The sequence below is a fragment of the Crotalus tigris genome, unplaced genomic scaffold (genome assembly GCF_016545835.1).
Source record: "Crotalus tigris isolate CLP2741 ecotype Arizona unplaced genomic scaffold, ASM1654583v1 scf7180000017950.1190679, whole genome shotgun sequence".
In the NCBI taxonomy this organism is placed as follows: domain Eukaryota; kingdom Metazoa; phylum Chordata; class Lepidosauria; order Squamata; family Viperidae; genus Crotalus; species Crotalus tigris.
The window spans coordinates 225,370-251,815 of NW_024096740.1; the positions used below are offsets into that span (position 1 = coordinate 225,370).

At 46.5% G+C, this 26,446-nt stretch overlaps 1 protein-coding gene and 1 pseudogene across 3 annotated transcripts; one reads left to right on the top strand and one right to left on the bottom strand.

The window, feature by feature from the left end:
- LOC120308831 lies at window positions 1-26,363 on the bottom strand (annotated as a pseudogene).
- Window positions 7,472-14,563, top strand: LOC120308794 (gastrula zinc finger protein XlCGF57.1-like). Of its 3 annotated transcripts, none has more exons than XM_039345283.1 (2): window positions 7,472-7,677; window positions 11,200-14,563. In XM_039345283.1, the coding sequence occupies exon 2, from the start codon at window positions 11,290-11,292 to the stop codon at window positions 13,210-13,212; it is 1,923 nt and encodes a 640-aa protein (XP_039201217.1). In that variant the 5' UTR covers window positions 7,472-7,677; window positions 11,200-11,289; the 3' UTR covers window positions 13,213-14,563. The 3 variants fall into 3 exon arrangements, with proteins under 3 accessions (XP_039201217.1, XP_039201218.1, XP_039201219.1); XM_039345284.1 differs by having other exon boundaries at window positions 11,203-14,563; XM_039345285.1 differs by having other exon boundaries at window positions 7,578-7,600; window positions 11,203-14,563.
- Window positions 26,364-26,446: the final 83 nt, after the last annotated feature.

The window sequence follows — 26,446 nt, forward strand, 5'->3', positions numbered from 1 at the left end:
TTTGTTTACCTTAAAGAAACCTTTTATTGCTACATAACATCGGCAAGTACATAATGCAGCCAAAAACTGAATCCTCCCACCCCCAATCACCGTTACAAAGCATAACTCACTCCTTCATTTCACAGTCATTAATCACGTTCTCCAATTAGTTTGAAGTGTGAACTTTCCCTCCTGTAACTCCTCTGGTTACAGCTGACCTTGGCAACACTGTACTGAAATAATGTTGTGGCTAACTATCCCCCGAGTACATACTTTCCCACCCGCTATTCTAACATTGTCTGACTTTAATTCTAGAAGTGATATGCTGGTTAAATACAACATGTTTGCTTCTTCATATATGGCAAGCAAGAACATCCGATGTTAGCAGTCTTGACATCGTCATTGTGAAGGTTTCCCCACACCAAAAAACTGTAGCATTTCCCTTCTGGGACTGTGTGAAGTTCCTGGTGAATTATAAGATGTGACGTTTCAAAAAATGTTTTCCACATTCCTCACAACTGAAGAGGTTTATCTCTACTATGGACTTTCTGATGCCTTTTAACCTGAGATTTACTATGAAAAGTTTTCTCACACTCTGCACACTTATAAGACGACTCCCCTGTGTGACTTCTGGTGTGTTTGCAAAGTGATGAAGTTTGGGCAAAACATTGCCCACACTATGAACATTTATACGGTTTTTCTCCAGTGTGGGTTCTCTGATATATCACAAGAGTATTTTTTTTGAGAAAAACATTTATCGCACTCCGAGCATCTATGGGGCTTCTCTCCTGTATGGATTCGGCTGTGCTTTTTAAGGGAATGTGAATGAGCAAATGCTCTCCCACAATCTAAACATTTGTAATTTCTTTCCCCTGTGTGAGTTTTTACATGACTTCTAAGATGTGATGTGGTAGAATAAAATTGTCCACATTCGATGCATTGATATGGTTTCTCCCCTGTGTGGGTTTTATGATGTCTCCAAAGGTTTCCCTGTTGAGCAAAACATTTTCCACATTCTAGGCATTGATATGGCTTTTCCCCTGTGTGGGTTTTATGATGTGTGCACAGGTTTCCCTTTCGAGCAAAACATTTTCCACATTCTAGGCATTTGTACGGCTTCTCCCCTGTGTGGATTTTATGATGTGACCAAAGGGTTCCCCATTCAGCAAAACATTTTCCACATTCTAGGCATCTGAATGGCTTCTCTCCTGTGTGGAGCCTCTGATGCCTTCCCAGGCTTTCTTTTCGGGTAAAGCATTTCCCACACTCCTCACATTTGTATGGTTTTTCCCCTGTGTGGATTCTCTCGTGAAGCTGAAAATCTCTTTGTGTAACAAAACCTTTCCCACATTCCCCACATTGATAGGGTTTCTCCCGTTTGTGCCCCTTCTGGTGCCTCTGAAGTAGAGAAGGAAACATAAATCGTCTCTCACACTCTGGGCATTCATAGGGTCTCTCTCCGGTGTGATTTCTCTGATGTTTCACAAGGTTTGATTTCGAAATAAAACATTTCCCACATTCAAGACACTTTTCGTTTTTCTCCCCTCTGTGTGTTTTCGCATGAGTCCAAAGACCTGAACTCCGGGTGAAACATTTTCCACACTCAAAGCATTCGTAAGGTTTTATTCCTGCATGAACCTTCTCATGGGCCCAAAGACTTGCCTTCCAAGAAAAGCTCCTCCCACATTCCCAACACTTGTAAGGTTTCTCCCCTGTGTGAATTCTCTCGTGCTTTCTGAGGGTGCCTTTTTTACTGAAAAAATTCCCACATTCCATACACTGATAGGGTTTCTCTCCAGTGTGGATTTTCTGATGTCTAAGAAGGTGTGACCTTTGACCAAAGCATAAGTCACATTCCTCACATTTATAGGGCTTTAGTCTGGGGGGGCTTCTGAAATTTTTCATGTCTTTTCCAGAGAAGGATTTCTCACCCTGCAAACCTTCACTGGATCCGCTTCCCACATGGAACTTCCTGTCAGTCAAAAGGAGGGACCTGCAAGCAAAGGATTTCCCACACTCTGAGCATTCATGGGTTCTTTTGTGGTTTTCCGGAGTGCTGCTTGTGTCTCACAGGGGATCCAAGAGTTTCCCAGGCTCCATCCTTTCTGGCACTGGCTGCCTTGGGCTGATTTTCTACTATCTCTTGAAAGGTGACTTCTAGGTGAATCTTTGGTCAGAGTTGTTTTCCTGCTAGAGGAAAAAGAAAGAAGAGGAGAATAATGTTTCCTGTTGAGAATGGTAGAGAATCACAAAATCTTAGCCTTGGAAGGGACCATGAAGGTCTTCCAGTCCACCCTCTGACCAGGGCATGGATCCGCAGTACACCCCAGACAAAACCTCCATGGATTCCGTCACCCCAGATTCCCTCGGAAGCAAACTCTCCTGCTGTTCACTGACTCTATCTTTTCCTCCTTGGTTCTCGTCCTATGACGAGGAGAAAAAGAATCTCTGAAATTTTGGTAGTCCTCAACCTATGACCAAAATCTGGACTGGAATCTCGGTGTGTCCAGGGAAGTAGGGGTTATGTGAGGGTCACACGGCCACTTCACTCACCAAGCACAATCCCACACTCCTGCTTACAGTCATTAAATCATCTTGAGGGTTCTTAAGTGGAGGAAGGCCCACGCAAGGGATGTGGAGGTGTCTGGGGTGGGCTGGTCCTAGAGACCAGGCACAGGCTCTCCCCCATGAGTTGGGGGGGCTGAAGTGGGATGCACAGGGGCAGCCACCCATGGAAGCCTGAGTTGCCCCTTCCAGGCCATGAAAAGCATCCCTGATTGACAGCAATCCTGGGGCTGGCCCTTAAGTGGAGGCCTGGGATGTTCAGCCATTTTAGCCAGTGGCCACTGACCCCAAGCCTGGACTTTAGCCCAGTATCACCGCAGCGACTGAGAAATGAGGCATTAATCCCCACACCGGAGGCCTTTGCAGCCTTGCGCCATTCTCCAAGGCGCCTGTTCCATACATTTTTCCAAGCCATGCACCCCAAAGTCAATGTGTCCCTGAAGTCAAAAGTAACCTTTGCTGGGACTCACACGGCCACTCCTGCCCACTTCAGCCAACCCCACATTCCTCTGCTTAACGACATGTGAAATCGGCTTCCTTGGCTTAAGCCGCTGAAACAGATGTAATTCACTTTATCCCTTTATCTCTAGGCCAGACATGTCAAACATAAGGTCCGTGGGCTGGATGCGGCCCAGGGAGGGCCCACATTTGGCCCCCCGGGGCTGTCCCAGAAATGGCAAGCGACCGGCCCCCACTGCCCCAGCCCTGGCCCACCTCAACCCAGCTGGGTGCCTTGGTCAGGCCTGGTCAGCAGTGGAAGAGGAGAAGGCGGAGGAAGCCGAGGTGTTACAAAAAAGGAGAGCTTCCTCCATTCTTCCACCCCTTCTCTCTCTTTTTTTTTAACTTCCTCCCACTCATTCAGGTGCAGCTGAAGTAAACTGTAAACAAGAAGTGTGTGTGTGTGTGTGTGTGTGTGTGTGCGTGCGTGTGTGTAAGAGAGAGATAGAAAGAGCCAAGCGGGGAGGAGGTAGCCGAGGTTTTACAAAAAAGGAGAGCTTCCAACTTTCTCCTCTTTTTATTAACCTTTGTGTGTGTGTTTGGTTGTGTGTGTGGGGGTGTTTATATGAGAGCGAGAGATTGAGCCAGCAGAGAGTTGCAGAGTAAGCAAACTTACAAAAAGGGGATCTCTCTCTCTCTCTCTGTCTCTCACACACATACATTTGTTTCTTCTGTCTAATTTATTAAATCAACATCTAATTTGAAATTAAAAGTTTCTGAGAAATCCAGGGTGGTTTACAAGAAAACTCTCAAAGACCGCTATTGTAAAGCATCACTTAGCACTGCTTAAAACAATATTAAAAGTATGTATTTTATGAAAGAAAAATAGTAGTAGTAATTTACTTTGTGCTGTTTGACCATAAAATGTGTTGTTGTTTTACATATGCCTAGCTGAACAGTGTGTTTGGAGTTGCCTCTAAACGGGTGAGGGTTGCACTGTCCATATTTTCCTTGGGAGAAAGTTTTATAATGGGGGTGCTGTCTCTGAGAAGGCTCTGCGTGTGGCCACTGTTCTATAAACCAAACCAGGGGGACCATCTGGTCTAAATGGATGGTAAACATAGATGATTAGGGGGCTGGAGGCTAAAACATATATGGCAAATTTTGTGGGAATTGGGTATGTCTAGCTTAGTGAAAAGGAACAGGGCTGGTGACATGATAGCAGTGTTCCAATATTTGATGGGCTGCCACAGAGAAGAAGGGGTCAACCTATTTTCCAAAGCATCAGAAGGCAAATAATGGATGGAAACTAATCAAGAAGAAAAACCAGCCTAGAACTAAGGACTTGTGAAAACAACTAACCAGTGAAAAGGCTTCCCTTCAGAAGTTGTGGATGCTCCATCACTGGAGGCTTTTAGTAGAGACTGCATATTCCATTGTCTGGAGTGGTCTATGTCCCCTGCTTGAGCAGGAGCTTGGACTAAAGACCTGAAAGGTCTCTTCCAACTCTTATTCTTTGGGAGAAGGGCTGCCAACCTCTCCCCCTCCCCCCTGTCCCTTCCTGGGCACAGAGAGAAGGAGGGAAGGAAGGAAGGAAGGAAGGAAGGAAGGGAGGGAGGGAAACAGGAAAAAAGTAAGGGAAGGAAGGAGATGGGAATAAAAAGGAGGCAGGGAAGAAGGGGAGGGAGGAAGGAAGGAAAGAGAGGGAAGGAAGGAAGGAAGGAAAGAAAGAGAAAGAAAGAAAAAGGAAGGAAGGAAGGAAGGAAGGAAGGAAGGAAGGAAGGAAGGAAGGAAGGAAGGAGGGAGAGGAGGGAGGGAGGGAGAGTCTGAGGGAAGTCCTGCTTTAGCACTGGGCCACCAGCAGCCCTGTTGTTCTTTTGCCATCCCCTGGTGGTCTCCCATCCTATTGCTGAGGATGCTTTGGTTACAAAGCCAGGTTTCCTCGCATGGAGAGGGAGTGGGCCTCCCTCTGACCCATGCACTTTGTCCTCCTGCACTCACCATGAGCAACCTGGCCAAGGAGAGTGAGCATAGCAGCAGCAGCATTGAGGAGGAGGTAAGTGCAGCTGGGCGGTGCCTCACGGAAGTGCGGCTAAGCTAGGCAGGGCTGTGGGGTCCTGATGCAGTGGGAGCTCAAGGGCCAGGCTGGGCACTTGACCTCTGCTGTCCAGGGCTCTGGGCAGTCCATGCCACTGTCCAGGGGCCCCGTGCAAAGCCTGAGGCTCCTCCAGTGGACCATGCCCTGGTGCTCGGCCCTGTCCTACCCACCCTTCCCCACCCTCGGATGCCCCTCATTCCTGCCCAGGCCCCCACAGGTGCCCCTGACACGAGTGACATGGAGCTGGCCACGCCCATCCAGTAGGCTACGCCCATGCCAGCCACACCCAACCGGCCCCCCAATGGCAACCTCGATGCTGATGCTGAGGTCTAGAGCCTCTGGAGAGCCATTTCTGGACGTTAACAGGCTGCAGTCCTTGTTTCTGCTTTCACAACAATTAAAGCTATTCAAGACCTCTGATTGCAACATTGCAGCTTTTTTTTTTAAGGCTAAAGCCGGCGCCAGTCTGCCCGAGGCTATTTATCAGGCAGCTTCGAGTGGAAGGAAAAAAAAACGGAGATGGTGTTACTTTTTCCCTTTTGCGGCTCGTGCAATTTACTTTGGCTTTTCTATCTCTTCAAAGACTTTTGTCATAAACGGGGGGGGGCTTTTTCCGGAGGGGGGGTTGCGTTTTCGTCCTACAACCCTACACACAAAGGATTTTCTTTTTCGCCTTTTACACTGAATTCAAAGGAAGGGGGATTTTTGTGGGTTAAGAAAACAACGAACTCCATTCAGTTAATTTAATCCTTTTTCTTTCCCCCAAATTCTCCCTTCGCTATCGCAATGAGGTCAGTCCGTTTTAAAAAAATCACATTACAAATATCTCTAAATCTTTTAAAGCTCCGTTTGCTACATTTTTGCAGCTGCACGTGACGGACCACAAAGAGACCTTCTGGAGAAATTTCCCCAAAGCTCCTTCCCGAATCCACCCGGAGCCCCGCGGGGAGCCCTGGCCGGGCGAGGAGGGGGTAGATCCAGCCCGGGGAGGGAGGGATCCCCCTTTGCCCCCCTGGAGGGAAGGGGGGGATCCGCTCCTTGCAGGTGACGCCAGAGCCGAATCTCCCCAAGGAAAACCCGGCAAGCCGAAGAGGCGGATCCGCAGCTACCTTTCTCCTGGCGGGGGGGGAAGGTCTCCTGGCGGGAGGGGCGCCCCAAAGGCCGGAGGGGGAGCAGCCAGACCTCCCTGAAGTAAGATCCAGAAGCCTCTCCCGAGGGATCCGGCGCCGATCCTGCCAGGGCGAAGCGAGACAGCCGGAAGGAAGCGGAAATCCACCGAGTGGGAGGGTCGAGGCGGGGGGCGGGGCTTCTGCTCTCCTCTCGCCCACCGCTTTCCGCCCCGCCCCTTAGCGATCTCAGCTCCTCCCCCTCCCTTCCCCTCTCCGCCTCCCCAGCCTCCCCCCCTCCCTTCCCTGTTTCTCCGCTGGGCATCCGCCACCCGGGTTCCTCTGCCCATGCGAAGAGTGCCCTGCTGTGTTCGGGCGGGGCTGCCTCCTCCTCCAGCATCTGAGTGGAAACTGAAGCTCCGCGATGGCTTTTGGGGGGGAGGCAGGAGCGACAGGAACCCCTCCCCGTCTGAGGACGGAGAGGGAGGCGCTAGCCCGGGGTCCCTTCCCCGGGGGGGGAGCCTCCCTGGGTGTGGGGGGGGGACATGCAGAAGCCGAGTCCCAAAACGTCTTTATCCCCCCCTCCATCTCCCCCTCTGCCTCTCCTATGGATCCCTCCAGGTGGGTTTTTTTGGGGGGGGGGTCTCTACCGACGTCGCCTTCTCCACACCCGGGGCCGGAGGAGCAAAGTAAAGATTAGCATCAAAACGAAGGATTTTACTTTCGCCTTTTAGAGAGAGCGGAAAGAAAGAGGATTCCTTTTGTGGGCTAAGACAACAGGAACCCAATTAATTTAAACTTTCTTTCTTTCTTTCTTTCTTTCTTTCTTTCTTTCTTTCTTTCTTTCTTTCTTTCTTTCTTTCTTTCTTTCTTTCTTTCTTTCAAACCCTCTCTTCCCCGTTGCAATGAGATCAATTCGGTTAATACGACATTACAAATCTCAATACATGTTTTACAGCTCCGCTTACTCCATTTTGTTCAACCGCAATTGAGGGAGATGCAAACTCCCAGCCGGAGAGGAGCCCTCCTCGAAGGGACCGGGGGGGGGGTTCCTGTCGCTCCTGCCTCCCCCCAAAAAGCCATCGCGGAGCTTCAGTTTCCACCCAGATGGTGGAGCAGGAGGCAGCCCCGCCCGGGCACAGCAGGGCACTCTTCGCATGGGCAGAGGAACTCCGGAGGCGGATGCCCAGCGGAGAAACGGCTGGGAAGGCGGAGAGGGGAAGGGAGGGAGAGGAGCTGAGATCGCTAAGGGGCGGGGTGGAAAGCGGTGGGCGAGAGGAGAGCAGAAGCCCCGCCCCCCCGCCTCGACCCTCCCACTCGGTGGATTTCCGCTTCCTTCCGGCTGTCTCGCTTCGCCCTGGCAGGATCGGCGCCGGATCCCTCGGGAGAGGCTTCTGGGTCTTACTTCGGCGAGGTCTGGCTGCTCCCCCTCCGGCCTTTGGGGCGCCCCTCCCGCCAGGAGAGCTTTCCCCCCCCCCCGCCAGGAGAAAGGTAGCTGCGGATCCGCCTCTTCGGCTTGCCGGGTTTTCCTTGGGGAGATTCGGCTCTGGCGTCGCCTGCAGGGAGCGGATCCCTCCCTTCCCTCCAGGGGGGCAAAGGGGGATCCCTCCCCGGGCTGGATCTGCCCCCTCCTCGCCCGGCCAAGGCTCCCGGCGGGGCTTCGGGTGGATCCGGGAAGGAGCTTTTGGGGAAGTTGCTCCAGAAGGTCTCTCTGTGGTCCGTCACGTGCAGCTGCAAAAATGTAGCAAACGGATCTTTAAAAGGTTTAGAGAGATTTGTAATGTAATTTTTTTAAACGGACTGACCTCATTTCGATAGCGAAGGAGACTTTGGGGGGAAAGAAAAAGGGTTAAATTAACTGAATGGAGTTCGTTGTTTTCTTAACGCACAAACATCCTTTGAGTTCAGTGATTGCCATTGGGGGGCCGGGTGGATTTGGTTGGCGTGGGCGTGGCCTATTGGGTGGGCGTGGCCAGCTCCATGTCACTCATGTCAGGGGCACCTGTGGGGGCCTGGGCAGGAATGAGGCGCATCCGAGGGTGGGGAAGGATGGGTGGGACGGGGGGGGGGCGAGCGACAGGGCATGGTCCACTGGAAGAGCCTCACTGAGCCTCAGGCTGTGCACGGGGCCGCTGGACAGTGGCATGGACTGCCCACAGCCCTGGACAGCAAAGATCAAGTGCCCAGCCCGGCCCTTGAGCTCCCATGGCATCAGGACCCCACAGCCCTGCCTAGCTTAGCCGCACTTCCCCGAGGGGGCGCCCGGCTGCACTTACCTCCTCCTCAATGCTGCTGCTGCTATGCTCACTCTCCTTGGCCAGGTTGCTCTTGGTGGGTGCTGGAGGACAAAGTGCGTGGGTCAGAGGGAGGCCCACTCCCTTTCCATGTGAGGAAACCTGGCTTTGTAACCAAAGCATCCTCAGCAATAGGATGGGAGACCACCAGGGGATGGCAAAAGAACAACAGGGCTGCTGGTGGCCAAGTGCTAAAGCAGGACTTCCCTCAGACTCTCCCTTTCTTTCTTTCTTTCTTTCTTTCTTTCTTTCTTTCTTTCTTTCTTTCTTTATTTATTTATTTATTTATTTATTTATTTTTCTTTCTTTCTCTTTCTTCCTTTCCTTCCTTCCCTCTTTCCTTCTTTCCTTCCTTCCTCCCTCCCCTTCTTCCCTGCCTCCCTCCTTTTCATTCCCATCTCCTTCCTTTCTACCCTTACTTTTTTCCTGTTTCCCTCCTTCCTCCCCTCCTTCCTTCCTTCCTTCCTTCCTTCCTTCCTTCCTTCCTTCCTTCCTTCCTTCCTTCCTTCCTTCCTTCCTTCCTTCCTTCCTTCCTTCCTTCCTTCCTGTGCCCAGGAAGGGACAGGGGGAGGGGGAGAGGTTGGCAGCCCTTCTCCCAAAGAATAAGAGTTGGAAGAGACCTTTCAGGTCTTTAGTCCAAGCTCCTGCTCAAGCAGGGCACATAGACCACTCCAGACAATGGAAGATCCAGTCTCTACTAAAAGCCTCCAGTGATGGAGCATCCACAACTTCTGAAGGGAAGCCTTTTCACGGGTTAGTTGTTTTCACAAGTCCTTAGTTCTAGGCTGGTTTTCTTCTTGATTAGTTTCCATCTATTATTTGCCTTCTGATGCTTTGGAAAATAGGTTGACCCCTTCTTCTCTGTGGCAGCCCATCAAATATTGGAACACTGCTATTATGTCACCACCCCTAGTCCTTTTCACTAAGCTAGACATACCCAATTCCCAAAACATTTGTCATATATGTTTTAGCCTCCAGCCCCCTAATCATCTATGTTTACCATCCATTTAGACCAGATGGTCCCCCTGGTTTGGTTTATAGCACAGTGGCCACAAGCAGAGCCTTCTCAGAGACAGCACCCCCATTATAAAACTTTCTCCCAAGGAAAATATGGACAGTGCAACCCTCACCCGTTTAGAGGCAACTCCAAACACACTGTTCAGCCAGGGATATGTAAAACAACAACACATTTTATGGTCAAACAGCACTAAGTGAATTACTACTACTATTTTTCTTTCATAAAATACATACTTTTAATATTGTTTTAAGCAGTGCTAGTGATGCTTTACAATAGCGGTCTTTGAGAGTTTTCTTGTAAACCACCCTGGATTTCTCAGAAACTTTTAATTTCAAATTAGATGTTGATTTAATAAATTAGGCAGAAGAAACAAATGTATGTGTATGAGAGAGAAAGAGAGAGAGAGATCCCCTTTTTGTAAGTTTGCTTACTCTGCAACTCTCTGCTGGCTCAATCTCTCTCCCTCTCACATACACACACACACACAAACACCACCCAGAAACAAAGGTTAATAAAAACAGGAGGGGGGAGAAAGTTGGAAGCTCTCCTTTTTTGTAACACCTCAGCTTCCTCCGCCTCCTCCTCTTCCACTCCTGACCAGGCCTGACCAAGGCACCCAGCTGGGTTGAGGTGGGCCAGGGCTGGGGCAGCGGGGGCCGGTCGCTTGCCATTTCTGGGACAGCCCCGGGGGGCCAAATCTGGGCCCTCCCTGGGCCGCATCCAGCCCACGGACCTTATGTTTGACATGTCTGGCCTAGAGATGAAGGGATAAAGTGAATTACATCTGTTTCAGTGCCTTAAGCCAAGGAAGCCGATTTCACATGTCGTTAAGCAGAGGAATGTGGGGTTGTCTGAAGTAGGCAGGAGAGGCCATGTGAGTCTCAGCACAGGCTACTTTTGACTTCAGGGACACATTGACTTTGGGGCGCATGGCTTGGAAACATGTACGGAACAGGCGGCTTGGAGAATGGCGCAAGGCTGCAAAGGCTCCGGTGTGGGGATTAACGCCTCATTTCTCAGTGGTCGTGGTGACACTGGGCTAAAGTCCAGGCCTGGGGTCAGTGTCCACTGGCAGAAATGGCTGAAGGCCCCAGGCCTCCACTTAAGGGCCAGACCTGGCATTGATGTCAATTGAGGCTGCTTTTCATGGCCTGGATGGAGCAGCTCCGGCTTCCATCCCACTTCAGCCCCCCCCCAACTCATGGGGGAGGGCTTGTGCCTGCTCTCTAGGACCAGTCCACCCCCAGACACCCCCACATCCCTTTCCTGGCCCTTCCTCCACTTAAGAACCCTCAAGATGTTTTAATGACTGTAAGCAGGAGTGTGGGATTGTGCTTGGTGAGCGAAGTGGCCGTGTGACCCTCACATAACTCCTACTTTCCTGGACACACCAAGATTCCAGTCCCGATTTTGGTCACAAATTGAGGACTACCTAAAGTTTCAGAGATTCTTTTTCACCTCGTCATAGGATGAGAACCAAGGAGGAAAAGATAGAGTCAGTGAACAGCAGGAGAATTTGCCTCCGAGGGATCTGGGGTGATGGAATCCATGGAGGTTTTGTCTGGGGTGTACTGCGGACCTCTAACCTGGTCAGAGGGTGAACTGGAGGACCTTCATGGTCCCTTCCAAGACTAAGATATTGTGATTCTCTACCATTCTCAACAGGAAACATTATTCTCATCTTCTTTCTTTTTCCTCCAGCAGGAAAACAACTCTGACCAAAGATTCACCTGCAAGTCACCTTTCAAGAGATAGTAGAAAATCAGCCCAAGGCAGCCAGTTCCAGAAAGGATGGAGCCTGGGAAACTCTCGGATCCCCCGTCAGACACAAGCAGCACTCTTAAAAACCACAAGAGAACCCATGAATGCTCAGAGTGTGGGAAATCCTTTGCTTGCCGGTCCCTCCTTTTGACCCACAGGAAGTTCCATGTGAGAAGCGGATCCAGTGAAGGTTTGGAGGGTGATAAATCCTCCTCTGGAAAAGACATGAAAAATTTCAGAAGGGCCCCCAGACTAAAACCCTATAAATGTGAGGAATGTAACTTATGCTTTGGTCAAAGGTCACACCTTCTTAGACATCAGAAAATCCACACTGGAGAGAAACCCTATCAGTGTCTGGAATGTGGGAATTTCTTCAGTGAAAGAGGCAGTCTCAGAAAGCACGAGAGAATTCACACAGGGGAGAAACCTTACAAGTGTTGGGAATGTGGGAGGAGCTTTTCTCGGAGGGCAAGTCTTTGGGCCCATGAGAAGGTTCATGCAGGAATAAAATCATACAAATGCTTTGAGTGTGGAAAATGTTTCACCCTGAGTTCAGGTCTTTGGAGTCATGCAAAAACACACAGAGGGGAAAAAAACGAAAAATGCCTCGAATGTGGGAAATGTTTTATTTCGAAATCAAGCCTGGTGCAACATCAGAGAAATCACACCGGAGAGAGACCCTATGAATGCCCAGAATGTGAGAGACGATTTATGTTTCCTTCTCTACTTCAGAGGCATCAGAAGGGGCACAAAGGGGAGAAACCCTATCAATGTGGAGAACGTGGGAAAGGTTTTGTTACACAAAGAGAGCTTCAGCGTCACGAGGGAATCCACACAGGAGAGAAGCCATACAGATGCCTAGAATGTGAGAAATGTTTTGCTCGAAAGGAACACCTTTGGACACATCAGAAAACCCACACAGGGGAGAAGCCATATCAATGCCTAGAATGTGGGAAATGTTTTGCTCAAAAGGGACACCTTTGGACACATCATAAAACCCACACGGGGGAGAAGCCATATCAATGCTTTGAATGTGGGAAATGTTTTGCTCGAAAGGGAAACCTTAGTGCACATCATAAAACCCACACAGGGGAGAAGCCATATCAATGCTTTGAATGTGGGAAATGTTTTATCTCAAAATCAAACCTAGTGCAACATCAGAGAATTCATACCGGAGAGAGACCCTATGAATGCCCAGAATGTGAGAGAGGATTTATGTATGTTTCTCTACTTCGGAGACACCAGAAGGAGCACAATGGGGAGAAACCCTATCAATGTGGGGAATGTGGGAAAGGTTTTCTTACACAAAGAGAGTTTCAGCGTCACGAGAGAATCCACAAAGGGGAAAAACCATACAAATGTGAGGAGTGTGGGAAATGCTTTACCCAAAAAGAAGGCCTTGGAAGGCATCAGAGGGTCCACACAGGAGAGAAGCCATATCAATGCTTCGAATGTGGGAAATGTTTTGCTCGAAAGGGAGGCCTTTGGAGACATCATAAAATCCACACAGGGGAGAAACCATATAAATGCATCGAATGTGGACAATTTTATTCTACCACATCAGACCTTAGAAGTCATGTAAAAACTCACACAGGGGAAAGAAATTACAAATGTTTAGATTGTGGGAGAGCATTTGCTCATTCACATTCCCTTAAAAAGCACAGCCGAACCCATACAGGAGAGAAGCCCCATAAATGCTCGGAGTGCGATAAATGTTTTTCTCAAAAAAGTACTCTTTTGAAGCATCAGCGAACCCACACTGGAGAAAAACCATATAAATGTCCAGAGTGTGGGCAATGTTTTGCCCAAACTTCATCACTTCGCAAGCACACCAGAGGTCACACAGGGGAGTCGCCTTACAAGTGTGCAGAGTGTGAGAAAACCTTTCATAGTAAATCTCACCTAAAAAGGCATCAGAAAGTCCATAATAGAGAGAAACCCCTTCAGTTGTGAGGAATGTGGAAAACATTTTTTGAAACGTCACATCTTATAATTCACCAGGAACTTCACACAGTCCCAGAAGGGAAATGCTACAGTTTTTTGGTGTGGGGAAACCTTCACAATGACGATGTCAAGACTGCTAACATCGGATGTTCTTGCTTGCCATATATGAAGAAGCAAACACGTTTTATTTAACCTGCATATCACTTCTAGAGTTAAAGTCAGATAAAGTTAGAATAGCAGATGGGAAAGTATGTACTCGGGGGATAGTTAGCCACAACAATATTTCAGTACAGTATTGCCAAGGTCAGTTGTAACCAGAAGAGTTACGGGAGGAAAAGTTCACACTTCAAACTAATTGGAGAACATGATTGATGACTGTGAAATGAAGGAGTGAGTTATGCTTTGTTACGGGTGATTGGGGGTGGGAGGATTCAGTTTTTGGCTGCATTATGTACGTGCCGAAGCTATGTAGCAAAAAAGGATTCTTTAAGGTAAACAAAGCTCAAAGTTCTTTGACAAGTTGCTTTTTTCAGAACCATAACATACGAAACCAGAATGGTAATTTTTTGTCCCAGTTTCTTGTGCTTTTTGTACACCAAAGCGTCCGCACAGGAGAGGTTTCACAAATGCTTCAGCAGAAACCAAAATTTTGTTTCTGATTTTTTTACTTTTCATTTTGGATATTAAAATTTTGGGGCCCGAAAGAGAAGGAGAAAACTCAGTTTAGATGCCTCAGATAATATGAGGTGATGGAATTTGCCTTGTGATTCCGTTGCACCTAAAATGACAGGAGGATCCCATTTTCCTCTTGAATGTGTATTTATCTCCTAGCCAGCCGAGAGCATAAGGACCTCCTGGTGGTCTCCCATCCAGCACTGCTGAGCTTTCCTGGAGTGGCCAAGGCTGGCCAGGTGTGGGCTTTTAGCTGAGACAAGCACAATGAAAGGGAGGGTCTCTCTCTGGGTCTGGCAAGATGGGGTTAAGGCAAGTCAGGAGCCCAGTTCAAAGTCAGGAGCTTCTGAGAGAAAAACTGCAAAGAGGGAAAGGGTTTGTGCTAAGTGACCGAGAGTCTTTTTGGAGTTGGGCAGGATTAACAAATTCAGGAAATAAATAGAAACATGGAATAAATATCCTACAGCACAGCAGACAGATGGCTGGGGAAAAGAAGGGCATTTGCTGATAATTTTGTAGTAATTTTGGAAAACCTTTTTGTAAGGAACAAAAATGTTAATGGAAAAATTGTATGTCAAAATAATTATGTTAAGGGATGGGATGAAATCAAGAAGGATGTATTAAGAAGTGGAAATTACAACTGTTGTTGGGGAGAATTTCTGTGATTAAAAATGAATGTATTACCTACTTTCATGATGTTTCTGTGGCATGCAGAAATATGATATGGGAGATTATTATTCTTCCAGTGAAGCTTCCCTGCTGGTGGGTAAATCTCACCCTGGCTCTATCCGATCCCTTCAGGGTCTTCCCTCCCCCTCCCCACCCCAGAAGGGTCCTCAGGAGTGATCAGGAGGGACCGAGCAGGTGGCTCCTTGCAATGGCAAAGGGGTTACAGATCCTCCTCTGTGGGCGCTGTCACATTTAAGCAAACATAATTTCCAAGTTTCTTGTCATCTGTCAACGTGTCCTTCCTCTCGTCTCCTCCCAACTCAGCCAGACTTTCACCTTCCTTCCAGAATTCCCACTGGTTCCTCTCTCCTAAAAGCCTCTGCCCAGAGCATTTCATCCCATTGGGCTTACGGGACAAGTATAACCCCCAAGACGCAGGCAATCCTCGACTTAAATCTCATTTAGTGACCGTTCAAAGTCACAAGGCCAACGAAGAAAGTGACTTCTAAATTTCAAATGCTTGGCAACTGTAAAGACGCATGTCTTGAGCAGAGGTTTGAAGCTGCTGCAGAGCTGCTTGTCACAGCTTGAGAGTCTCTGTGTGTTTATTGGTTTTTATATACTTTTTACATACATAGGCTTTACCATTAAATGCTGTCATTTTACATTCATAAGTTTAACCATTAGATGCTGACATAAAGTTTCTTTATGTAACATATTACCTGTTTCTTTTCTAGTAACATATTACCTGTTCAAAGACCAGGTAAAAACAAATACAGGGGGATGAAAAGCAGAAGGAACTAACAAAGACAGGAAGAGATAGGAGAAGGAACTAAGCATATTATCTATTTAGGTAGGTAAGGCATTAAGTCAAAAGGGGATGATCTTCTGGCTGCTTCATTGGGACAAAGGGTATCAAAAGGTTATGAGGATTGTGGGGGGGGAGAGCATGGCAGTTTGCTGCGCGTGCTTTCCCCCCCCCCCCCCCACATCTCACTCTTCTCTGTTTGATTAGTGAGGACATTATCCTAAGCTGGAGTAGTTAGTGCAGTGGTTCTCAACCTGTGGGTCGGGACCCCATTTGGGGTCGAACGACCATTTCATGGGGGTCGCCAAACAACGCAGTCCGCCATTTTTTTCCCCTTTTCCTTAGCTGTGCTACTCCCTTTTATTCTATTGGCTTTTGAAAGCCAATAGAATAGGCTCTCTTGAATAGAGTCTAATTCTATTGGCTTTCAAAAGCCAATAGGAATTGTCCAGGCTGTCTCTGCCCTGCTGAGCCCGCCAAAAGTCCCATTCTGCAAACAGTGCTGCACCAGTTGAGTAGTCCTCGACTTACGACCAGTTGGGGGTTGCGGCATTAAAAAGGTTGAGAACCACTGAGTTAGTGGGTCTTAGTCAGGGGACATATAACTTTGCATTTGTTTATACAAACCATAACTTGTTCCTGAGGTAAGTTAATGGTAGTTTAGTATGGAAAATTGAAAGTAGAGAAAAAAAAAGACATTGAATAACCATATATGTGCATAATTAAAGGATACCTCTTGAAAGGAGGTACAATTTAAAATTCTTTGACTGACATGTATACAATGAAATTTTTTAGGTGAAGTAGCACAATTGACAATTTTTGCACAAATAAGATTTGTAGGAACAGCTACAATTGGTGTATGCAAAACAATAGCATCAAAGGGTAACATATAAGAGATAGGACCCCAGTTTGACATAGTTGCATAACGAAATTCATTGTCTGATAGAAAATTGCTTAAACCAGTATAATTTTTTTGAAATTGAAGCTGGAACACACAAAGGTATAAGACAGGTAGAGAGTAGATTTTCCATATCATATGATTCAGAAATACAAAAGTCTGTCACTTGTGTGACATTAGCTAATTGCACCCAAATATTATATTTCATCTGTGATTCTAAAGAATGAGTGGGAGAGCTTGAGCTCCCACAGCAATTAAGAAGGAAAGAAAGGCAAAGAATGACTAAGGAATTTGCAGTCAAAACCACAAATATGGCAACGCATAAATTCTCTGGTGTAAGTTCTTTTCCCTGTTGCCACAGAACCATCTGTGCTTTGGATGTTAGGTTTTTCATATCGCCCCAGTTGTTGGTCAATTGCAATGGTGAGAACGAAAGGGATGTTGTGCTATCTGAAGAGTCACCTGCTTCATTTCCAGTATTGGGTTCTGGACTTGATGCCATGACATCTTTGGCTGGTTGCACACACTGGGCTGGAATCCAGAGAGGGCCGGTAGGAGCAAGCACAGCAGCATAGCCTCGCCCCCAAGTTAGTAAGGGAATTGGACCTAACCAGGTTTTTTCAGGTAATTGCCGATAACATACCAATGGATTAGGGAGCACAGCTTTCTGCTGAAAGTGACCCTGGTAGGCAGTAGTTTTTTGAAAAGAAATATTTAGCTGATTTAAAGTTATTAGGACTTTATTGACTTGATGAGTTATCCATGCCAAATTAGGTATCCTTGATCCCTCCTTTTTTATTTGTTTGTGAAGGCAGTCCTTAAAGGACCGATGCGTATGTGAGAAACAAAGGATAGCTGCTGTAAAAACAAAGCCATAAGATTGGGGTCAATCCTGGGCATGATGTAAGCACCTGGAAAATTAAAAATAAGCACACATAATGAGAGTCAGAGATTAAGTTAAAAGTCTGTTGAGAAAAGGTGTGGAAAGCTAAAATAGCAGCAGATAATTCTGAGCGTTGTGATGAGGATTGCACTGCAGTGTAGGCAGATGATATGAAATAAAGCCTATATAGTCAACTAAAGAGCATTGAAGAGATGTCATTCTGAAAATCAAATTGAAAATCAAATTTTGGGATAGGAAGGACAATATTAATTAAATCAGTCCCATTTCAAGGACAAGCTCGATTGTGTCCTAAGGTTATTATTTCAGCAACAGCCTGGATAAAAGATAAAACATTTTGGAATGGGAATAAGTAAAGCCATTCAATACAATATACTTTTTGCGCTTCTAACACAGTTAATACTCCCGTAAGTAGTTTACAGTAAGAAATATCAAAAAGTGTTAAATGACCATTTTTATGTGGAATTCTGTCCACAAACTGAGTACTCAAGTACTTAATTCGCTCAACTGTGGTAAATGCTGCAAGTAGAACTACAATAAGATCTCCAGGTTGTTTTCCTTTGGTCAATAAGTCAAATTCCAAGTTAATCAAAGATGGAAACAAATTTCTATTAAGTAGGTTAAACATTTACAAAACTTAAGTAAAACAATTCAGAGTCATTTCTTTTGGTTGATGGATATATAGGTCTAACTAAACAATTGAAACTCAACAATTTTTCCCCCAAAAAATTGTCCAACAATTACTGTCTCCTCTTTCGAGTAGAACTTTGTAATCTTTGTAACTACAAGAGAGGGCATTAAATTTCATCTCCATTTGCAAACTGGAATTCTAAGCAGAGAGGAAAAAAAGTTTTAAACGAACAGTTCCCCCCCCCCTCTTCTTTCTGTCTCTTGCTCTTAAAGCAACACAGCCAGTTGAAAAACAAAAGAGACAGGAAAAGTTTTTGTTACAAACTTCTCACCACTAAAAAATAGTTTTCTCTCCTTCACATGCATTTTTCATAAATTCTCTCACAATTCTCCATGGGACTTTTCTCATGCAAACACTTACTATTACTTTTCAATTACAACAATAAAATCTGCAGTTTTCTATTTCTTTTACAGCCTGGGAGGGAGTGGGTGGAGGATAGGGTTTGAAGGCTAACACACACACTTAGGTATCAACAAATTAATTCATTCATTTTTATTCTAGCTGCTTGTATAAACAATTCCACATACAAATATTTCATTTCATACTTTCTCCAGGCAAACCATGTATTCCTTAATAACGCCTTTTTGTATTGTTGTTATCAGAGAGGGTTTGACCCTCTTCCAAGTCTTGGAAATAACACAGAACACAGACAAACATATATACACAAATACTATTAAAACAACATTTATTTAGACATATGGCTTGTCCTGCAAGAAGCAAGAAAAATCATGAGATGATTCCAACCCAAAGTGGGTTGTTTATAGGGCCCTTAATCATCTCCTGTTTTTCTCACCATTCCAAGCCCAAGCATAATGTTCTGGGTAGCCACACATATACACAAACAAAACACACATCAATTTGGGGTTTGAGGCTAAAACAGGCCTTCCCTTTTAATTAAAAAGGAGGGGAACATTTATGGTTACTTCCAATTTATCCCAGCAACTTCAAAAGACATTGGGGAAAAACTAAAAGGAATATTGAAGGTGTGAAGGGTGAGGGAAAAGTAGTAGCCTCCTCTCCTCACCTCTTACAAAGGGAAATTGAATAGAGCCAGATTAAAAGGGGGGAAAGGGAAGGAAAAAAAATTGCTTTCAGTTCTTTGAATTTTCTTTTCTTTTTCTTCTGTGGCTTTAGTTGTTATCAGATAAACTAGCCAACTGGAAGTTTACAAACTTTTTCAGTGTTGTCTTGTTAAATATTATTTATACTTCTACACATCAACACAAAGCACCGTCAGACATTGTCTGACAGGGTTAAACTTAACAGCTACTTGAAATTTCAAAACATCCCAATTGTTCAAAACACATTGAAGAGGAGTACATTTTGAGTTAATTTGTTTCTTTAAACTCCTCTGACGATTCCCCATATATATTTTTTCTACTTCAAGATTTTTCCTCTAATATTTTCTTTACGGGGGTGTATGATGGCCGTAAGGAGGCAAAAGAATTAGCCTCTTCAAAAGGAGCTGAAAATCCAGTTAAAGATGCTTTCGGAGGCACTGTTTTTACTTGATCCTAATCAGGTGTGGGGCTTGTGGTTAGTTGTTGCCCTGCTGAAGCATCTGAGCCAAATTTTTTCACTGCTTGATGGCAATGATGCCATTGATGTAATACCTGTACTGGAGCCTGAGATTCAAGATGTAAAGTATGCCCTATCTTTTCCCAAATTCGTCCAGCGCTTAGGATATCCAGGGAAATGTTTCACTATCTCATCCACCAGCTTCCTTATGTCTGCCTCAGACGCTTTCACGCCTGATTTGTGTAACACAGTGGTTCTCAATGTTTGTGTGACGGCAACCCCATCACACAAATGTGCCACGCACGCGCGGCGCCCCATGCGCGGTGCACATGCGCGGGGCCGCCCCATGCACGGCGCGCATGCACGGCGCCACCCCGAGGGGGGAAAATGGCAGATCGCCTTCTTTGGCGACCCCCGTAAAATGGTCGATTGACCCCAAATGGGGTCGCGACCCATAGGTTGAGAACCGCTGGTGTAACAGGAATCTGAGTTCCTCTGCTGGTGCTGAGATAGATTGCAACCCTTACTTACCACTGAGGGGTCCCATAGGATGAAAGTGCACTTAGGGGTCTATTCCAGACGCTGGTAAGTAAGTTGGCTGTTGCTCCCTCGGAAGGGGGGGCTGTTCCCAGTTGCTCCATGGGGGGGAGCTGCCCCTGTTTTCAGGTGCCAGATGTAGAACGCTAAGAAAAAGATGCAGGCATGTCTTGAGCAGAGGTTTGAAGCTGCAGGACACAGCTTGACAAACTCTGAGTTTATTGCTTCTTATATACTTGTTCCATACATAGGCTTTACCATTAAATGCTGACAAAGGTTTCTTCACTGGAGAATGTCTTCATGTAAGCAACTATTTTCTAGGAACACATTACAGGGTCAAAGATCAGGTAAGAATACAGGTAGATGAAAAAAGAAGGAACTAACAAAGACAGGAAGAGATAGGAAGTAACAAGCTTATTATCTATTTAGGTAGGTAAGGCATTAAGTCAAAAGGGTATGACCTTCTGGCTGCTTCATTAGGACAAAGGGTATCAAAAGGTTATGAAGTTTGTGTGTGGGGGGGGAAGCATGGCAGCTTGCTGTGCAGGCATTTTCCCACAAAGGGGGAGGGAAGACCCTGAAGATAGAGCCAGGGTGAGATTTACCCACCAGAAGGGAAGCTTCACTGGAAGAATAATAATCCCCCATATCATATTTCTGCATGCCAAAGAAACATCATGAAAATAGGTAATACATTCATTTTTAATCACAGAAATACTCCCCAACAACAGTTGTAATTTCCACTTCGTAACACATCCTTCTTGATTTCATCCCATCCCTTCATGTAATTATTTTGACATACAATTTGTATTTTTTTTAATAATGCTCAAGTTTCTTACTGTTGCCTTTCTTCAAAACATTTTTTTCCCATCCATTCTATTTGTTCTCCCATCTTCATATTTTGTTTGTGATCTTTCTCTTTCAGCTACTAATTTTAAAACCAGCTAATGACCAACACAAAAATATTAATTTTTCCATTGATATTTTTGTTCCTTACAAAAAAGTTTCCTTTTTCTCTTCTGGACCCCAAAATCTTAATATACAAGATGAAAAGTAAAAAAATCAGAAATAAAATTTTGAATTCTGTTGAAGCATTTGGGGAACCTCTCCTTTGTGGACGCTTTGGTGTAGAAAAAGCACAAGAAACTGGGACAAAAAATTGCCATGCTGGTTTGGTCATTGGGAAGGTTTCCCCACACCAAAAATCTGTAGGATTTCCCATATGAGACTGTGTGAAGTTCCTGGTGAATTATAAGACGTGACGTTTCAAAAAATGTTTTCCACATTCCTCACAACTGAAGGGGTTTATCTCTACTATGGACTTTCTGATGCCTTTTTAGGTGACATTTACTATGAAAGCTTTTCTCACACTCTGCACACTTGTAAGGCGACTCCTCTGTGTGACTTCTGGTGTGTTTGCGAAGTGTTGAGGAATGGGCAAAACATTTCCCACACTCCATGCATTTGTATGGTTTCTCTCCAGTGTGGGTTCTCTTATGCATCACAAGAATATCTTTCCGAGAAAAACATTTATCGCACTCCGAGCATTTATGGGGCTTCTCTCCTGTATGGATTCGGCTGTGATTTTTAAGGGAATATGAATGAGCAAATGCTCTCCCACAGTCTAAACATTTGTAATTTCTTTCCCCTGTGTGAGTTTTTACATGACTTCTAAGGTATGATGTGGTAGAATAAAATTGTCCACACTCAATGCATTGATATGGCTTCTCCCCTGTGTGGGTTTTATGATGTTTCCGAAGGTTTCCCAGTTGAGCAAAATATTTTCCACATTCTAGGCATCTGTATGGCTTCTCTCCTGTGTGAAGCCTCTGATGCCTTCCAAGGCTTTGTTCTAGGGAAAAGCATTTCCCACATTCCCCACATTTGTATGGTTTTTCCCCTGTGTGGATTCTCTCATGAACCTGAATACCTGTTTGTGTAAGAAAACTTTTCCCACATTCCTCGCATTCATAGGGTTTCTCCCCTTTGTGCCTCTTCTGATGTGTCTGAAGTTCAAAAGAACACATAAATCGTTTCTCACATTCTGGGCATTCATAGGGTCTCTCTCCGGTGTGACGTCTCTGATGTCGCAACAGGCTTGATTTCCAGGTAAAACATTTCCCACATTCGAGGCACTTTTCATTTTTCTCCCCTATGTGTGTTTTCGCATGAGTCCAAAGACTTGAACTCAGGGTGAAACATTTTCCACACTCAAAACATTTGTAAGATTTTATTCCTGCATGAACCTTCTCATGGGCCCAAAGACTTGCCTTCCAAGAAAAGCACTTCCCGCATTCCCAACACTTGAAAGGTTTCTCCCCTGTGTGAATTCTCTCGTGGCTTCCGAGGAAGACTTTTTCACGGAAAAATTTCCCACATTCCAGACACTGATAGGGTTTCTCTCCAGTGTGGATTTTCTGATGTCTAAGAAGGTGTGACCTTTGACCAAAGCATAAGTTACATTCCTCACATTTATAGGGTTTTAGTCTGGGGGGGTTTCTGAAATTTTTCATGTCTTTTTCAGAGAAGAATTTCTCACCCTCCAAACCTTCACTGGATCCGCTTCCCACATGGAACTTCCTGTCAGTCAAAAGGAGGGACCTGCGAGCAAAGGATTTCCCACACTCTGAGCATTCATGGGTTCTTTTGTGGTTTTCCGGAGTGCTGCTTGTGTCTCACAGGGGATCCGAGAGTTTCCCAGGCTCCATCCTTTCTGCCACTGGCTGCCTTGGGCTGATTTTCTGTTATCTCTTGAAAGGTGACTTGCAGGTGAATCTTTGGTCAGAATTGTTTTCCTGCTGGTGGAAAAAGAAAGAAGAGGAGAATAATGTTTCTTTCTGAGAATGGTAGAGAATCACAAAATCTTAGCCTTGTAAGGGACCATGAAGGTCTTCCAGTCCACCCTCTGACCAGGGCAGGGTCCACAGTACACCCTAGCTAAAACCTCCATGGATTCCGTCACCCCAGATTCCCTCGGAGGCAAACTCTCCTGTTGTTAACTGACTCTTTTCCTCCTTGGTTCTCATTCTATGACGAGGAGAAAAAGAAGCCCTGAAACTTTAGTTAGTCCTCAATTTAAGACCAAAATCTGGACTGGAATCTCGGTGTGTCCAGGGAAGTAGGAGTTATGTGACGGTTACACGGCCACTTCACTCACTAAGCGCAATCCAACCCTCCTGCGTACAGTCATTAAATCATCTTGAGGGTTCTTAAGTGGAGGAAGGCCCAGGCAAGGGATGTGGGGGTGGCTGGAGGTGGGCTGGTCCTAGAGACCAGGCACAGGCCCTCCACCATGAGTTGGGGAGGCTGAAGTGGGATTGAAGCCTGAGCCGCTCCATCCAGGCCATAAAAAGTATCCCTGATTGACAGCATTCCTGGGGCTGGCCCTTAAGTGGAGGCCTGGGGCCTTCAGCCCTTTCAGCCAGTGGACACTGACCCCAGGCCTGGACTTTAGCCCAGTGTCACCACAACCACTGAGAAATGAGGCGTTAATCCCCACACTGGAAGCCTTTGCGTTAATCCCCACACTGGAGGCCGGGGCCTTCAGCCATTTTAGCCAGTAGCCACTGACCCCAGTCCTGGACTTTAGCCCAGTATCACCACGGCGACTGAGAAATGAGGCGTTTATACTACACACCGGAGCCTTTGCAGCCTTGCACCATTCTCCAAGCTGCCTGTTCCATACATTTTTCCAAGCCATGTGCCCCAAAATCAATGTGTCCCTGAAGTCAAAAGTAGGCTGTGGTGAGACTCACATGGCCTCTCCTGCCCACTGCAGACAACCCCACATTCCTCTGCTTAACGACATGTGAAATCGGCTTCCTTGGCTTAAGCCGCTGAAACAGATATAATTCACTTTATCCCTTCATCTCTAGGCCAGACATGTCAAACATAAGGTCCGTGGGCTGGATGCGGCCCAGGGAGGGCCCAGATTTGGCCCCCCGGGGCTGTCCCAAAAATGGCAAGCGACCGGCCCCCACTGCCCCAGCCCTGGCCCACCTCAACCCAGCTGGGTGCCTTGGTCAGGCCTGGTCAGGAGTGGAAGAGGAGGAGGCGGAGGAAGCCGAGGTGTTACCAAAAAGGAGAGCTTCCTCCATTCTTCCACCCCTTCTCTCTCTCTTTTTAACTTCCTCCCACTCGTTCAGGTGCAGCTGAGGAAGTAAACAGTAAACAGGAAGTGTGTGTGTGTGTGTGTGTGTGTGTGTGTGTGTGTGTGTGTGTGTAAGAGAGAGATAGAAAAAGCCAAGCGGGGAGGAGGAAGCCGAGGTTTTACAAAAAAGGAAAGTATCCAACTTTGTCCCCCCTCCTCTTTTTTATTAACATGTGTGTGTGTGTGTGTGTGTGTGTTTGTGTTTGTGTGTGTGTGTGTGTGTGAGAGCGAGAGATTGAGCCAGCAGAGAGTTGCAGAGTAAGCAAACTTACAAAAAGGGGATCTCTCTCTCTCTCTCTCTCTGTCTCTCATACACGTACATTTGTTTCTTCTGCCTAATTTATTAAATCAACATCTAATTTGAAATTAAAAGTTTCTGAGAAATCCAGGGTGGTTTACAAGAAAACTCTCAAAGACCGCTATTCTAAAGCATCACTAGCACTGCTTAAAACAATATTAAAAGTATGTATTTTATGAAAGAAAAATAGTAGTAGTAATTTACTTAGTGCTGTTTGACCATAAAATGTGTTGTTGTTTTACATATGCCTGGCTGAACAGTGTGTTTGGAGTTGCCTCTAAACGGGTGAGGGTTGCACTGTCCATATTTTCCTTGGGAAAAAGTTTTATAATGGGGGTGCGGTCTCTGAGAAGGCTCTGCGTGTGGCCACTGTGCTATAAACCAAACCAGGGGGACCATCTGGTCTAAATGGATGGTAAACATAGATGATTAGGGGGCTGGAGGCTAAAACATATGACAAATGTTTGTGGGAATTGGGTATGTCTCGCTTAGTGAAAAAGACTAGGGGTAGTGCCATGATACCAGTGTTCCAATATTTGATGGGCTGCCGCAGAGAAGAAGGGGTCAACCTATTTTCCAAAGCATCGGAAGGCAAATAATAGATGGAAACTAATCAAGAATGTTTGTGGGTAAGAAAACAATGAACTCCATTCAGTTAATTTAAACCTTTTTCTTTCCCCCAACATCTCCTTCTCTATCGAAATGAGGTCAGTCCCTTTTAAAAGATCACATTACAAATCTCTCTTCATTTTGAGGTTTGTGGGGGGGAAAGCATGGCAGTTTGCTGCGCATGCTTTTTTCCCAACACTGTCCCACCCACCCTTCCCCACCCTCGGATTCGCCTCATTCCTGCCCAGGCCCCCACAGGTGCCCCTGACATGAGTTACATGGAGCTGCCCACGCCCACCCAGTAGGCCACGCCTACGCCAGCCACACCCACCCGGTCCCCCAATGGCAACCAAGATGCTGACGCCACCCTCAATGAAATTGTGTTTGACATCCCTTATCTCTAGCCAGTCTAGATCCTCTGGAGAGCCATTTCTACAATTAACAGGCTGCAGTCCTTGTTTCTGCTTTCACAACAATTAAAGCTATTCAAGACCTCTGATTGCAACATTGCAGCTTTTTTTTAAGGCTAAAGCTGGGGCCAGTCTGCCCGAGGCTATTTATCAGGCAGCTTCGAGTGGAAGGGAAAAAAACGGAGATGGTGTTACTTTTTCCCTTTTGTGGCTTGTGCAATTTACTTTGGCTTTTCTATCTCTTCAAAGACTTTTGTCATAAACGGGGGGGGGGGTTGCGTTTTCGTCCTACAACCCTACACACAAAGGATTTTCTTTTTCGCCTTTTACACTGAACTCAAAGGAAGGGGGATTTTTGTGCGTTAAGAAAACAACGAACTCCATTCAGTTAATTTAATCCTTTTTCTTTCCCCCAAATTCTCCCTTCGCTATCGCAATGAGGTCAGTCCGTTTTAAAAAAATCACATTACAAATCTGTCTAAATCTTTTAAAGCTCCGTTTGCTACATTTTTGCAGCTGCACGTGACGAACCACAAAGAGACCTTCTGGAGCAAGTTCCCCAAAGCTCCTTCCCGGATCCACCCGGAGCCCCGCGGGGAGCCGTGGCCGGGCGAGAAGGGGGCAGATCCAACCCGGGGAGGGATCCCCCTTTGCCCCCCTGGAGGGAAGGGAGGGATCCGCTCCCTGCAGGCGACGCCAGAGCCGAATCTCCCCAAGGAAAACCCGGCAAGCCGAAGAGGCGGATCCGCAGCTACCTTTCTCCTGGCGGGGGGGAAAAGCTTTCCTGGCGGGAGGGGCGCCCCAAAGGCCGGAGGGGGAGCAGCCAGACCTGCCCGGAACGGGATCCAGAAGCCTCTCCCGAGGGATCCAGCGCCGATCCTGCCAGGGCGAAGCGAGACAGCCGGAAGGAAGCGGAAATCCACCGAGTGGGAGGGTCGAGGCGGGGGGCGGGGCTTCTGCTCTCTTCTCGGTCACCGCTTTCCGCCCCGCCCCTTAGCGATCTCAGCTCCTCCCCCCTCCCTTCCCCTCTCCACCTTCCCAGCCTCCCCCCCTCCCTTCTCCGCTCCGGGGCATCCGCCTCC

Excerpts from the sequence above, each read along its gene's own strand:
- LOC120308794 (XM_039345283.1), top strand. The coding sequence starts at position 11,290 with ATGGAGCCTGGGAAACTCTCGGATCCCCCGTCAGACACAAGCAGCACT.